We start from the raw sequence: 16,466 nt of genomic DNA, 5'->3' as shown, positions 1-16,466 counted from the left end.
CTTCAAAACACCCTCTTCTGCTCTCTCAACCACGCTCTTTTTATTTCCACACATCTCTCTTACCCTTACGTTACTTACTCGATCAAACCACCTCACACCACACATTGTCCTCAAACATCTCATTTCCAGCACATCCATCCTCCTGCGCACAACTCTATCCATAGCCCACGCCTCGCAACCATACAACATTGTTGGAACCACTATTCCTTCAAACATACCCATTTTTGCTTTCCGGGATAATGTTCTCGACTTCCACACATTTTTCAAGGCTCCCAAAATTTTTGCCCCCTCCCCCACCCTATGATCCACTTCCGCTTCCATGGTTCCATCCGCTGACAGATCCACTCCCAGATATCTAAAACACTTCACTTCCTCCAGTTTTTCTCCATTCAAACTCACCTCCCAATTGACTTGACCCTCAACCCTACTGTACCTAATAACCTTGCTCTTATTCACATTTACTCTTAACTTTCTTCTTCCACACACTTTACCAAACTCCGTCACCAGCTTCTGCAGTTTCTCACATGAATCCGCCACCAGCGCTGTATCATCAGCGAACAACAACTGACTCACTTCCCAAGCTCTCTCATCCCCAACAGACTTCATACTTGCCCCTCTTTCCAAGACTCTTGCATTTACCTCCCTAACAACCCCATCCATAAACAAATTAAACAACCATGGAGACATCACACACCCCTGCCGCAAACCTACATTCACTGAGAACCAATCACTTTCCTCTCTTCCTACACTTACATATATATTTATTTATTTTATTTTGCTTTGTCGCTGTCTCCCACGGCTGCGAGGTAGCATAAGGAAACAGACGAAAGAAATGGCCCAACCCACCCACATACACATGTGTAACATACTACGTCTACACACGCAAATATACATACCTATACATCTCAACGTATACATATATATACACACACAGACATATACATATATACACATGTACATAATTCATAGTCTGCCTTTATTCCCATCGCCACCCCGCCACACATGAAATAACAACCCCCTCCCCCCTCATGTGTGCGAGGTAGCGCTAGGAAAAGACAACAAAGGCCACATTCGTTCACACTCAGTCTCTAGCTGTCATGTAATAATGCACCGAAACCACAACTCCCTTTCCACATCCAGGCCCCACAGAACTTTCCATGGTTTACCCCAGATGCTTCACATGCCCTGGTTCAATCCACTGACAGCACGTCGACCCCGGTATACCACATCGTTCCAACTCACTCTATTCCTTGCATGCCTTTCACCCTCCTGTATGTTCAGGCCCTAATCGCTGAAAATCTTTTTCACTCAATCCTTCCACCTCCAGTTTGGTTTCCTGCTTCTCCTTGTTCCCTACACTTCTGACACGTATATCCTCTTTGCCAACCTTTCCTCACTCATTTTCTCCATATGTCCAAACCATTTTGACACACCCACTTCTGCTCTCTCAACCACGCTCTTTTTATTACCACATATCTCTCTTACTCTTTCATTATTTACTGGATCAGACCACCTCACGCCACATGGTCCTCAAACATTTCATATCCAACACATCCACCCTCCTCCACACAACCCTATCTACAGCCCATGCCTCGCAGCCATATCATATTGTTGGAATATTTCCTTCAAGCACACCCATTTTTGCCCTCCGAGATAACATTCTCTCTTTCCACACATTCTTCATCGCTCCCAGAACCTTTGCCCCCCTCCCCCATCCTATGACTCACTTCTGCTTCCACTGTTCCATTCACTGCCAGATCCACTCTTAGATATCTAAAGCACTTCACTTCCAATTTTTCTCCATTTAAACTTACACCCTAACTAACTTGTCCCTCAACTCTGCTAAAGCTAATAACTTAAACCTAATAACATTTACTCTCAACTTTCTCCTTTCACACACTCTTCCAAACTCAGTCACCAACATCTGCAGTTTCTCACTTGAATGACAACTGATTCATTTCCTAGGCCCTCTGATCCCCAACAGACTGCATGCTCTCCCCTCTCTCCTAAACTTTTGAATTTACCTCATTCAACACCGCCATCCATAAACATACCCTTTTCACAGACTGACCTTCTCTGGGAACCAATCGCAGCTTACCTCCCACACATACATATTCCTAAGACCTTCCACAAAGCATATCTATCGATACTGTCATATGCCTTTTCCAGATCTATGAATGCCATATGCAAACTCATCTGTTTTTCTAGGTATTTCTCACACACATTCTCCAAATAAAACACCTGATTCACACATCCTCTACCACTTCTGAAACCACACTGATCCTCCCCAGTCTAATATTTTGTACATGCCTTCACCCTCTGAATCAATACGCTCCCATATAATTCCCCAGGTACCTTCAACAAACTTATACCTCTGTAGTTTGAAATTACCTTTATCCCCTTTGCCTTTATACAGTGGCACTCTACTTGCCTTCCTCCAATCCTCAGGCACTTCACCATGATCCTTACATACATTGAATATCCTTACCATCCAATCATCAACACAATCACCATCTTTCTTAATAAATTCCACTGCAGTACCATGTCACCCCACTGCCTTGCTGGATTTCATCTTCTGCAAGTCTTTCACCACCTCTTCTCTCTTCACCAAACCACTCTCCCTGACTCTCCCCACATACCTCTCCAACCTAAACACCTTATATCTGCCACTCTATCATCAAACACATTTAATAATCCTTCAAAATACTCACTCCATCACTGAATGTTATCACTACCTCTTTTGCACCCTTCCCCAATGTCCCCATTTGTTCTTTTGTCTTCTGCACATTATTTACCTCCTTCCAAACTGTCTTTTTGTTCTCCCTAAAGTTTAATGATATTCTCTTACCCCAACTCTCATTTACCCTCTTTTTCAACCCCTGCCCCTACCTTTTGACCTCCTGCAGCTTTCTCTTTTACATCTCCCTTTCATCAGCACTCCTTCCTTGTAAGTACCACCCAAACTTCTCTTTTTTCTCTTTCATTTCTTCTTCACACCACTCCCACCTTTCACATGAAACATGCATCTCTTGCACAAGCCATCACGCTTCCCTAAATACCTGGCATTCCTTAACCACTCTTCTCACTTCATTTGCTCTCACTTTTTGCCATTCTGCACTCAATCTCTCCTGGTATTTCTTCAACAAGTCTCTTTTTCAAGCTCACTTACTCTCACCACTCTTCTTCTCAACATTGTTTGCTCCTCTTCAAAAACCTCTACAAATCTTCAGCCTTATCTCCAGAAGATAGTGATCAGACCAGCAGTCCCTCTCTGCACATCTTCATACAAAATTCTCTCTTTTACATGCCTATTAATTAATACATAATCTAATAATGCCTGTTGACGCTCTCTCCTACTCACGCATACTTGTGTATATCTCTATTTTTAAACACGATGTTCCCAATTGCCAGTCTTTTTTCAGCACACAATTCCACAAGCTTCTCACCATTTCCATTCATAACACTGAATACCCCATGCGCACCTATTACACTGTGTAACAAATTTTCACATTTTTTGTTTTGTTCCTGAGTAATAAGTGTTATTTTGTAATTGATTATGTCTAAAAGGTATAGGAAATGGCTGTTATTCCCTTGAAACTTTGCTTTTGTGATCAGGACAGTGATATTTTTAAATTTACCTATTTATCAGAACATTCCAGATGGATTTGGTGCTGATTAGCTAATGTAGAACTTTCTAGAAGTTTCTAGTAGTATAAATAATGATATAAATATAAGGGCCATAGGCCAATCAGTTCAGTTTAGATTCAGTTGCCTAAGTTAGGCCAATCAGTTCAATTTAGATCAAGCTGCCTAAGTGGATACATATACATATGTTTTTCTGAGATGGCATTTAGAGGCTGCAAGCATTCGGCTGACGCATTTTGCTATGTCTGCGGCCAAGATGTGCGAGGCCTACAAGGCATATTTCGGCATCCCTGTCAGGGATCAAGACAAATTCTGGGCATCTCATTTCACCTGCGAGCACTGTAAAAAAGTTCTGGAAGGTAAGATAGGCAATTGTTGCTTGTTTGGAAGGTGGAATTTTTTTTTTAGAATTTTTAAATTTCATTTTCAATTTCATTGAAAAGATATCATGTATGAAAAACGTTGAGAGAATCTCTTACACATTAGTCATGGTTCAGATAAATTCATAAACAAATATATAATTTTTTTTCAAAATCACAATTTTATACTGTTCTTTTGATGATGGTATGGAGGGGAAAAGAGAGCTATGAAGTTCACTATCCCAGTTATTTGGTGGAAACCCACTGACCACTCAAGCAGTTGCTACTTCTGCATGGTGGACCCTTTCAAATGTCGGACTGGCAAGAATGCACTTGCTGTCATGTACCCGGACCTTCACTGCACATAAAATTGGGCCTTATGAAACAGTTTGTCATAGCTCTAGATAAGGAGTCTGCAGACTTCAGGTACCTTCAAGACTTCTTCCCTAACCTGTCTTAGGCAAAGGTCAAAGCCAGTGTCTTCATCAGACCACAGACAAAGAAGATCCTGGAGTGCAAGGAATTCCCCAAGAAGCTCACTGGGAAGGAGAAAGCAGCTTGGTACATCTTTGTCAAAGTGGTTTGGGGGTTCCCGGGCAATCTCATTGCAGAAAACTATGTGGAGCTGGTTGAGACAATGGTGAAGAACTACAGCAAAATGGACTGCAGAATGTCTCTCACTGTCCATGTCCTTCATGCTCATCTTGATAAATTTAAGGAGAACATTGGAGCATATTCGGAAGAGCAAGGCATACACTTCCACCAGGATATTCCGGACTTTGAATGCCACTACTAAGGAACATATAAGAAGAACATGATAGGAGATTATATCTGCGCCTGATTCATAAAAGTGATTTACAGTACAATTGTAAACCTCGAAAAACTACTCACTTCTAAATCTTTTGTGATCACTTTTGTTTAACATATTGTAAATACATGTTAATTTTGATTCATTTATTGTTGTTTTTCTGACTTTATGTGAATAAAAATGTGCAAATTCACCTGTTGTCCAACTGGAAAAAGGTAAATTTCAAAATATGACTGTCCTGGTCACAAAAGCAAAGTCTGAAGGAAATAATTGCTTTTTTCTACTTTTTACACATGAACAATTAGGAAATAACACTTATTACCCAAGAACAAAAATTATGTTACACAGTGTTATACCCTCAACTGCTACATTACTTACCTTTGTATTTAAATCACCCATCACTAATACATGGTCTTGTGCTCTAAAACTGCTGACACACTCACTCAACTGCTCCCAAAACATTTGTGTCTCATGATTTTTCTTATCATGGCCAGGTACATAAGCATCAGTAATCACCAATGTTTTGCCATCCACTTTTAGTTTTACCTATATCAACCTAGAATTTACTTTCTTACATTCTGTCTTCAGGAGTAGTGCTACTCCTTCCTTAGCTTTACTCCTTCCTGACTTTACTCCCAAGACATTTCTAAACCATTCTTCCCCTTTACCCTTGGGCTTAGTTTCACTCAGAGCCAGAACATTCAGGTTTCTTTCCTCAAACACACTACCTATCTCTCCTCTTTTCTCACCTTGGATACATCCACACACATTCAGACACTTCATTCTAAGCCTTTGAGGAAGATGAGCATTCCCCACTTGACTCCTTCTTTTGTTACTTTTTTAGAAATTGAAATACAAGAGGGAGTGGGTTTTCAGTTCCCTGCCCCCACCCACTTTATTTGCCTTCTATGACATGCAAGGAATACAGAGGTAGAATTGTTTCTCCTCTTGCATGAGCTTACACTGCAAGTGAAAAGTCATCCTTGGTGAAATTGTTCAGTGTCAGTTGAAAAGGTAGAGTCTCTTCAAAGAACTTTCATTGCAAGGAAGTTCATTCTGTCCCTGCTAATGAGAGTACCACAACCTTAAGCTGCAGGAACCCTTGGAAAAAGTGAAAGGAGTCTGAGGGTAATGAATAATAATAATAATAATCCCCTAGAGCCATTGATGTTAAGAAATTCTTCTTAATCCTATCTCTTTGAAGGAAGATTGATTCATAGATGGTCTTTGATGGGAGACCAACCTTCAGTCTGTGAATAACAGAGGCTCATATTGTGGAAATGTGTGTGGTGTTTTGGGCATCACCAAGAACATTTCTAGCCCTTCTCTTAATACTCTAGATTATTTTGGAGATTATGTCATTTTATACGAGTTATACTTTATTCAAAAAATTTAAAATGTGAATTCAAGGTTGAGAGAGCAGAAGAGGGTTATTGAAATGGTTTGGTCACACTGACAGAATGAGTGAGGAAAGATAGACAAAGAGGATATGTGTGTCAGAGGTGAAGGGAACGAGAAGTGGGAGACCAAACTGGAGGTGGAAGGATGGAGTGAAAAAGATTTTGAGCGATTGGGGCCTGAAGATGCAGGAGGGTGAAAGGCATGCAAGGGATAGAGTGAACTGGAACAGTGTTGTATACCAAGGTCGATGTGCTGTCAGTGGATTGAACCAGGGCATGTGAAGCGTCTAGGGTAAACTATGGAAAGTTTTGTGGGGCCTAGATGTGGAAAGGGAGCTGTGGTTTTGGTGCATTACACATGACAGCTAGAGACTGAGTGTGAGTGTGAACGAATGTGGCCTTTGTTGTATTTTCCTAGCAGTACCTTGTGGAGGGGGGGGGGGGATTTCATGTGGGGAGGGGTGGCAACGGGAATGGATGAAGGCATTAAGGAGTTTTTATCAAGAGAGTAAGACATATGTTTGAGGAGGTAGAGAGGAGGATTAATGGTTTCAGGTGAAGGTGGGTCTGTGTTAGGGGTGTGTGATGATGAGATAGATGAGATGATGAGGGAGATAAATGCAAGGCCATGAGAAAGAGGAGCTGGTATGCAGTATGGTGGGGATGGGGGCGGGAGATGAGTTAGTTGTTCGCATATGACAACACTGGAAGCATATTCGAGTGAGAAACTATAAAATTTGCCACCTGAGTTTGGAAGTCTGTGTACATGAAGAAAGTTGAGGATAAATGTGAATACATGCAAAGTTTATTAAGTCTAGCTGTGCAGAGAATCAGGTTATTAAAGGGTGGATGAAGGGGTGAAAGTACTGGGAGCATTGATAAATTTGTAGAAAGAGAGGTCATTATCTGGGAGGGCAAAAATGGGTATATTTTAAGGTATAGTAGTCCTGACAGTATTGTATGGATGTGAGGCATTGGCTATAGATGAGAACATATGGAAGAGGCTAAATGTGTTGGAAGTGAAATGTTTGAGGGCAATATGTGGTGTGAGGAGGGTTGATTAAGTAAGCAATCATATGGTAAGAGAAAGATGTAGTAATAATAAGTGCATAGTTTAAAGAGCTCAAGAGAAGATGCTGAAATGGTTTGAACATTAAGAGAGAATGACTAAAGAAAAGTAGACAAAGAGAATTTATATGCCAGAGTTAGAAGGGACAAGAAGGGGGAGACTGAATAAAATATGAAAGGATGGAGTAAATAAGATTTTGAGTGCTTGGGGCCCCAAAATATAAGATGGTGAAAGGTGTGCATGAGTCAGACTGAACTGGAGTTATGTGTTTTATGGGGAAGGTGATGTGCTTTCAACAGACTGAACCTGTGTGTATGAAGCTGCTCGGAGTGGCAACGGGAATGGGTCAAGGCATTAAGGAGTTTTTATCAAGAGAGCAAGGCATGTGTTTGAGGAAGTAGAGAGGAGGGTTAATGGTTTCAGGTGAAGGTGGGCCTGTGTTAGGGGTGTGTGATGATAAGATAGATGAGATGATGAGGGAGATAAATGCAAGGGCATGCTGGTATGCAGTATGGTGGGGATGGGGGTGGGAGATGAGTTAGTTTTTCGCATATGACAACACTGGAAGCTTATTCGAGTGAGAAACTATAAAATTTGCCACCTGAGTTTGGAAGTCTGTGTGCGTGAAGAAAGTTGAGGATCAATGTGAATACATGCAAAGTTTATTAAGTCTAACTGTGCAGAGAATCAGGTTATTAAAGGGTGGATGAAGGGGTGAAAGTACTGGGAGGATTGATAAATGTGTAGAAAGAGAGGTCATTATCTGGGAGGGCAAAAATGGGTATATTTCAAGGTATAGTAGTCCTGACAGTACTGTATGGATGTGAGGCATTGGCTATAGATGAGAACATATGGAAGAGGCTAAATGTGTTTGAAGTGAAATGTTTGAGGGCAATATGTGGTGTGAGGAGGGTTGATCAAGTAAGCAATCATATGGTAAAAGAAAGATGTAGTAATAATAAGTGCATAGTTTGAACATTAAGAGAGAATGACTGGAGAAAAGTAGACAAAGAGAATTTATATGTCAGAGCTAGAAGGGACAAGAAGGGGCAGACTGAATAAAATATGAAAGGATGGAGTGAATAAGATTTTGAGTGCTTGGAGCCCAAAAATATAAGATGGTGAAAGGTGTGCATGAGTCAGACTGAACTGGAGTTATGTGTTTTATGGGGAAGGTGATGTGCTTTCAACAGACTGAACCTGTGTGTATGAAGCTGCTCAGAGAAAACAGAAAGGTCTGTAGAGCATGATTGTGGATAAAGGGCTGTGGTTTAGGTACATTACACATGGCAGGTAAGGAATGGATGTGAGTGAACAAGTCCTTTTCTTTGTCAATTCCTGGCACTACTTCACTGATGTGAGAAATGGTGAACAAAAATGAAAAAAAGAAAAAATAAATTCTGCCACTTTTGACCTTTTCTGTTGACTTGTCAGATAAGTCTAAATTATCAACCAGTTTTGGTGGGAAGTTGCAGCAAGGAGATACAGTTCAAGATCTTGTCAATCATGTTCTTAAAAGTAGCTCAAAAAGGTTTTACCTTTTCTTCTTTTTCCTCATAACAGTAAGGGCTTCATGCACATAAACCAAACCCTGCCATAGGCAGAGGTGCCAATAAAATGGAGCAGCCTTTTCAAGACAATTAAGTCAGGTTAACTTCAGAACTCTTGAGGCTCCTAGAGGTTTGACAAGTTGGTGTATCTAATGGTTATAGAAGTTGACAATGGATTTGGAATTATCAGCCACCTGTGTTAAGGAAAATCTTAAGACATTCGTGATTCAACTTTTACAGGAGTAAACCACAGAGTTTATGAGAATGGGTATCATAGAGCTTGTGATGTGACTGGATTGATCAATCCCATTTTTTCTGACCCAAAAAGGAATCAAACAAGAAAAAAATAGACCGGATTTTTCTGAGCTAAACATTTAAATCTTAAAGTGCAGGTTCAATAACTACCTTAAATACTGTCCACCAAACCTTCCAGTAAAACAAGTGGATAGTCAGCATGGACTTCAAGGATGCTCACTGACACATTCCAGTTCATCCCAGAATAAGAATGCTTTTGGCTTTCAGCTTGGTAACCAAGACCTGTCAGTTTAAGGTAATGCTCTTTGGACTTTTGTTTAGACCCAAAATTAAGCTAGTAGGAAGGTGCTAAACTAGGTTTTCAACTTCTGAATACCTTTCAAGATGTGGCTTTTTGTAAAACTTGAACAAGTCCCACTTAATCCCAGGGCTAGGGAAAGATGGATGTTTTCATGTATGTCTGTCTCTTTACTTCCCCAGATATAAAGCTCTGAACCATGCATTTTCTATATCTGTTGCATGGGCCCAAACCTTGGGATCTCATGTCATCTAGTACAACTTCTAAGGAATTTTGCAGCCTTGTTGAGGCTGCAGGTTAAAAGGATTACTTTCTGGGTAAACAGATTTTCCTTTGAAGTAAGCAGAGATCTTTCCAGGAACTTCACATATCTTGTTATTGGGAGACTGCCATACAGGTTCTCTTAAATCCATTCTTGAAAGAGCCATAGATTCTGTTGTGCTTTGGGTTGACACAGATCAACATTAAGGCTTTCATTCTTCAAAGGTTCATGAAAAAATGTTGGTTCCATGGTTCTCATCTCTCAGTATATTCTGAGTCAAGGTGTAGAATCGTAATCCTGATGAAATTTACTGACAGTGTCACTCAGCAGATTTTGCTAACTGATAAACAAATTCCTTCTTCTTAGAATAAAGTAAAAAATCTTAGTCTTGTGTAAAGACCTTTTTTCTCCAAATCTTAGTCTTGTCTAAAGATCTCTTTTATCCAAGCTTCTTATCTTCGAAGAGTATGTGAGGTCTGCACACACACACCATGTTGATAACAAATGCATTGGCAACATAATTGTCTTAAGGTATGGATGTGTTCATGTAGATTTTTTTCCTTAGGAGTGGCATCCTAAGGCCCATGCATTACTACCAATGGTAGTTTCTCCATTTTTTTTTAGAATAGGCTAAGTTTCAGCAGATGCTAGTGATTTTTTTTACTTATAATTATGGAATGTATCTTTTTTTCCCAAAATATTCTAAAAAGTGATTTTCACAAACTCCTTGGTTTTTCAAGGTTCAGTAAATGTGGTACCCTACAGTGAAACACACAGTCTTAATGCTAAAAACTCAGATATGTCATACTCCTTAGCTGATCAGTTTTTTCTAGATAACCTCGACCTTTCAGCATGAACTTAATATAAAAACTGTTAGTTCTGGAACCTCTCTGTATGGTACTTCCTCAAAAAATTTTCAACAGAGGTTTCAAGTATGCCAAACAGATAAACCATCTTGTTACTTTCAGCCTTTTGCTCTAGACATGAGCATCTGGAAAGTTTACATCCTTTTTTTAAGAATCTGATTACTCAAACATGACAGAGGCCTTCATGTTAAGAATAAGGCTGGTAACGCCTTACCTGTTTTGGGTGCTCTCAAAGCACCCCTTTCATTGGGTTTTGGTATTGATCTACTAAGCCCTTTCTCAAGTAAACTTCCCTGATTTTATCATTGAGGAGTCTGCTTGTTTCACTACTGCAGTCTAAGTGGGACCTGACAAAGATCCCAGACATTTTACACTAAAAGTTTTTTGGGCAATTATTGCCTAAGTGTTTCCTTATGCAGATTAATATCCTTATAGCTTGTGCAGTGTTCATTTTGATAACTTATGGAATAAAACAAAAGCCAAATCCTACATTCTTGGTTAAGTATGAAACTATTAAATTTGTAAATAAATGACCTTATATCATCACTCCTATTAAGATGTCTTCAAGAGATTAACACTTTTTGGCTCATACAATCTCTTCATGACACATGCAGAGAACACACAGGAGCCATGCCTTTTTTTATAACTTGTGAGATAGGATAAACTGAACTCAAGCATTTGGGTAAGCATGAAACTGTTAAGTCAGTAAAAATCCCTTTTGTTTTCAACTCTTAGAGGACTTCTAACTGTCCTACTATTTTGCCCAATAAAATCCCTTAGTCTTTAGGAAATCAAGAGTTTTTCATGAGAAGAATTAATCTGTCTAGCCAGGAATATCTGAAACCTCTTTTGGTGTTGAACATTTAGGCTATTAACCCCCTAACCCATTGCTTGAGGGATACTGACTTGGAGAAAAATGGTTTTTCAAAAAGCACAACCGATAAATGTTGCCATTTTCCACTATTGTAAGAAAACATTTTCCTGAGACAAGCTTTATTCATAGGTAGCTCCAAGAATTCTCCATCAAACACAAACAAGCCACAAAGTAGGAATGACTGTATATACCATGACTACAAGAGCCAAGATCAACCTGACAAATTTGCAGGAGGGAGTGGTGTATTAAATATTACAAATGATAGGACATTATTTGTAATTCATATTTCAAATTTTCACCCATCCCTATCCACCTGTAGCTAATAACCTGTAATATACATTTAAAGTATAATTGTTTAAAATGACTTCACTAACACATACCTGTCTAAAAAATCCAATGTCACCTGATCCATATCTTTCAAGTAATTAATAACGTTTTTTGGTTTCAAAACTGGAACTTGGACTTTGCTTCGCACTCGCCACCATTCCTCACCATTCCTATAAAGAATTTTTTGGTTAATGTAAGTATTTTCATATAATAACTTATCAGTGTCACTGGTGCCACATTGCCTGAAAAACAAGTGCTTTTCTTTTGTCAGTAGTTTAAGCCAATTTAGACAGTATTAAGAAAGATGCCATAAGGAAAGGGTAAAGTGGGAGTTCACATGGCCATTATAGATGGAAGTACAGAACTTCATGGTACACTTTTCTTATCTACAGTTACACTACTGTTCAAATGTATTTGTCACTGCAGTGAAAGTATTTCATGTATGGAGGAGATAAGAATGGAGCTGTTGATCTCACTTGACAAACCTACTCTATAAAGTGAAAAAAGTAATAAGCACTTCTATTTATGTGAAGATTCATGTTTCACTTTAACACTCTGGGCATGGGTAAGGATATGTGTGTGTTTGAAACTTGGAGGCTATATGTAATTGATCCACCATATTAAACTGGGAATGGAGTAATGATAACAGAAAGATAGAGAGACTTTTTGTAATATATATGATATGCACATATCAACATAACCCACATGATTATGGACACTCCCCCACAACCTACAGCTACATATTGACATCCAGACATATCATAATTGTATCTCAGTATTGATAAGGTAATGAAAAATGCTTCTGGACTTTCTTAAAGGGACCTCAGTTTGTGTGATAATTCTCTAAAAAATGGTTGGGTAAATGAAATATGCATGTCATATAATGTAAGTAATGGATACTATGGGATTTCAGTATCAATAAGACAGCATGAATATTATACCAGTAAAAAACTACAGTATAAATATACCAGGAAATATAAAATACAATGATATACAGTTGTCATATTCTTTCCAAATCAGTGTGGGGCTCACTTCCTTATAGTCTTTAACACTTTCCCACAACTCCTTCGGTAGAAGTGCTTCCCCTTCTTTAGCTTTCATCCTCACACTAACCCCTGGATTTACTCCTAAGACATCCTGTCTGTCCCTATTTTCCATCATGGTTACATCAGTATACATTTAGATATCCCTGCTTAACCTTTGGAGAAGGATGAGCATGCCTTGCTTGGGACCTTCTGCTTCATCTTTTAGAATCTGAAATACAGAGGGAGGATTTGCAACTCCTGCTTCAACCTTTTCAGTCACCTTTTACAACATGCAAGGAATAAATGATGAAGTGGTCTTGCTCTTCTATCTCCAGTTGGTTTAGACAATATTTTTCTTTTTCTTTGAAGATACAAGGTCTATGTTGTTGAGTTCTTTTCAACCCATGTCATGAATTATCAAGCCTTATGATTCTGCATGAGTGCCTTGTGGGTTCTCCCCTTCTTTAAGTCTTTCAGGGTTTACTTACCAAGTGTTTTTAAGTACATATATTCAGGGTGAATATATGGAGGAAGTGAAGTGTTTTAGATATCTGGGAGTGGATCTGGCAGCGGATGGAACCATGGAAGCGGAAGTGGATCATAGGGTGGGGGAGGGGGCGAAAATTCTGGGAGCCTTGAAGAATGTGTGGAAGTCGAGAACATTATCTCAGAAAGCAAAAATGGGTATGTTTGAAGGAATAGTGGTTCCAACAATGTTGTATGGTTGCGAGACGTGGGCTATGGATAGAGTTGTGCGCAGGAGGATGGATGTGCTGGAAATGAGATGTTTGAGGACAATATGTGGTGTGAGGTGGTTTGATCGAGTAAGTAACGTAAGGGTAAGAGAGATGTGTGGAAATAAAAAGAGCGTGGTTGAGAGAGCAGAAGAGGGTGTTTTGAAATGGTTCGGGCACATGGAGAGAATGAGTGAGGAAAGATTGACCAAGAGAATATATGTGTCGGAGGTGGAGGGAACGAGGAGAAGAGGGAGACCAAATTGGAGGTGGAAAGATGGAGTGAAAAAGATTTTGTGTGATCGGGGCCTGAACATGCAGGAGGGTGAAAGGAGGGCAAGGAATAGAGTGAATTGGAGCGATGTGGTATACTGGGGTTGACGCGCTGTCAGTGGATTGAATCAAGGCATGTGAAGCGTCTGGGGTAAACCATGGAAAGCTGTGTAGGTATGTATATTTGCGTGTGTGGCCGTATGTATATACATGTGTATGGGGGTGGGTTGGGCCATTTCTTTCGTCTGTTTCCTTGTGCTACCTCGCAAACGCGGGAGACAGCGACAAAGCAAAAAAAAAAAAAAAAAAAAAAATATTCAGGGTATTGTTGTTGCTCTCCCACAGCCTAAAAGTATTGTCTAAGTTTTTATCTTCTTGCACTCAAAGGAGTTTGTCTGGCTCCCCTCTTGATAGCCCTTGGTGTCACTGAGTAACAGCATAATGTCTACACTTAAGAACTACTCCATATGGTCAGTGAAAACCAGGTGAAGCACGTTAATTATTGGAGAATTTAAGGGAGCATCCTTTAGTTTTCAGGAATCTAAAACCAATCTCGTAGTAAGGCACTTGTCTGCTGGATCCAAGAAACTTTTTTCTGAGCTCAATTTGCCTCCATGTCAAAGGCCATGAGTTCATGAAGTTAGCCTCCACTGTGGCCTTTCTAAGAACCTTCCCTTGGTGGAGATTGTCAAGGTTTTTGTTTTTTCCTATACCTTACTCTTGGTGTCAAGGTTTGATTTGGTGAGCCATAGTGTTGCCATTTTCGGAAAAGAAAGACCTGTGTGCCAAAAGATCCTTTAAGGTAGTATTCTAGTATACCTGGCCTCTTCATGAGGTTTTTCTCAAACCTCCTTCTCCATTTTAGTGTACTCATGGCTTGCAAGACAAACTGACTCCCAAGTGAAATGTAAGCTTTGAAGTATCAAAAACTCTTCCTCTGCAAGGCACTATCCCATACACATTTTTCCCATATGTTTCCGACTCCCTTCACCTTTCTTTCAAAAATCTTTCTCAAAGCATTGATGACCACCATCAGGTTGCATGTTTCCAAAATAGTGAGATGCATACCTACAAACAACCTTGGAATGATAATGTCATTGCCGAATGGATGTTATTCGTAAGTAGTTTCAGTGCATTATACAATTACAAGAGAATGGATGTGAGCAAATGGACTATTCCTATTGATATCTTGATAATACAGTTAACAGTAAACAAGTATAAAGAAAAGGACTTTTTTTCATACAAATACAATTCTTATATTCATAATACTTCTTATTTGGTAAGTTTATTTACTCATTTATTTGTATATTCATGAATGCCCCAGGACCAACTTCTATGAAAGAGTCATCATGTTACCCAGAATCTCTGTCCTTAGGCTATTTTAGCCTGTGGTTGTGCTGCTTCCAGTAGCATGGAAATGTGAACTCCTTTGGAATAAGAATTTCTTAGATAAGAGTGTACTCCCATATTATGAGAATTGTTAAGGAGACAAACTGACTGCTGACAAATATTAGTATAGCTTTCAAGAATATGGATAAGAAAATATTTAGCAAGCTAATCATATAATTCATAAGGCCAAAACTAGAATATGCCTCTCAGGTTTGGCCACTGCACCTATAGAAGCATAATGAGCTCTTAGAGAAGGTCCAGAGGAAAGTAACAAAGATGTTACCAGAACTGAGAGAGCTAAGCTACAGGGAAGGATTGAGGGGTTTAGATTTACCCACTTTGGAAGAGGGAAAACAGAGGGGTGACCTGGTTTCGCCCGTAAAGTTTATAAAACTGATTGACAATGTGGACAATGGACAGGTTTTTGAGAGATGAAGGGAGAGAGCAGGGGTTCCCAACCTGGGGGTTGCAAAGCCTTCAGAGAACATGGGTATTTTTTCATATACATGTCATTGTCTTGGGAGAAATTGACAGTCTACGGCACTCTGGGTTTTAAGCTAGGGTGAAGGACAAGATGGTACATTGTGTGTAAAATTTTATGTATTTCATAAAATAAATGATACTGTCATTATAATATTTTGTGTAAAATTGAATATTTTTTTTATTTTACAAATAGGCCTGTGACATGTGGGGGTAATCATACGTCCTTGAAACCCATCCACAGTGTGCTCACTGCCAGAAGGGATTGTTGAATGACTGAAACTGAACAAACTAATATGGAGGGAGGGGATTGCGAGTGTTGCAGTATTTTGAGAAGGGGATTGTTTTGAGTGGAAAAAGGTTGGGACCCACTGGGATAGCAACCAAAGGACATAACTTGAAGTTAAGTAAGAACTTGTAAATAAGGATGCAGAGAAATGCATTTGTACCTTAAGCGTGATGGATGAATGGAACAGATTGACTGAGGGCATGGTTAATGTCGACAGCATACATAAATTTTAAGAAGTTGTATGACAGTAAAGAATGTTCAAGAGTTGGGGTCTCATGGGTGTAAAACTCCCTCCCATACAGTACAAGTAAGTAATTACAAACCCTCACCTAAGGTGACTTTTTACTTGCAATGTAACTTTGAGCATACAGAGGCCAGTAACACCAATCTGTAAGTGAACTACCAAATTACACCCGTAAGAAAACTGTAAGATTCAGAGAGGAAATGTCAAGCATCTTTACATGTTTCATGCTATAACACCAATATAAGCAAAATTTTCCCTGAAAGTTGGAGGTGAAATTGAATATCTGAGTGAAGTTAGGGGTGGATGGTAATGGAAAAGT

At 39.5% G+C, this 16,466-nt stretch overlaps 1 protein-coding gene across 2 annotated transcripts in view; it reads right to left on the bottom strand.

Annotated features, from left to right (window-relative positions):
- The window catches only part of LOC139761985 (probable cytochrome P450 301a1, mitochondrial), a 125,067-nt gene that overhangs the window by 59,834 nt on the left and 48,767 nt on the right, over positions 1 to 16,466 (bottom strand). For both annotated transcript variants that reach the window (XM_071686758.1, XM_071686768.1), the window contains exon 4: positions 11,767 to 11,883. In XM_071686758.1, coding sequence (XP_071542859.1) covers positions 11,767 to 11,883 — 117 coding nt within the window. The remainder of the gene's footprint in view (positions 1 to 11,766; positions 11,884 to 16,466) is intronic.

This window comes from Panulirus ornatus, chromosome 3, assembly GCF_036320965.1.
Source record: "Panulirus ornatus isolate Po-2019 chromosome 3, ASM3632096v1, whole genome shotgun sequence".
Classification (NCBI taxonomy): Eukaryota; Metazoa; Arthropoda; class Malacostraca; order Decapoda; family Palinuridae; genus Panulirus; species Panulirus ornatus.
This window is presented reverse-complemented; position numbering and strand designations above follow the sequence as displayed.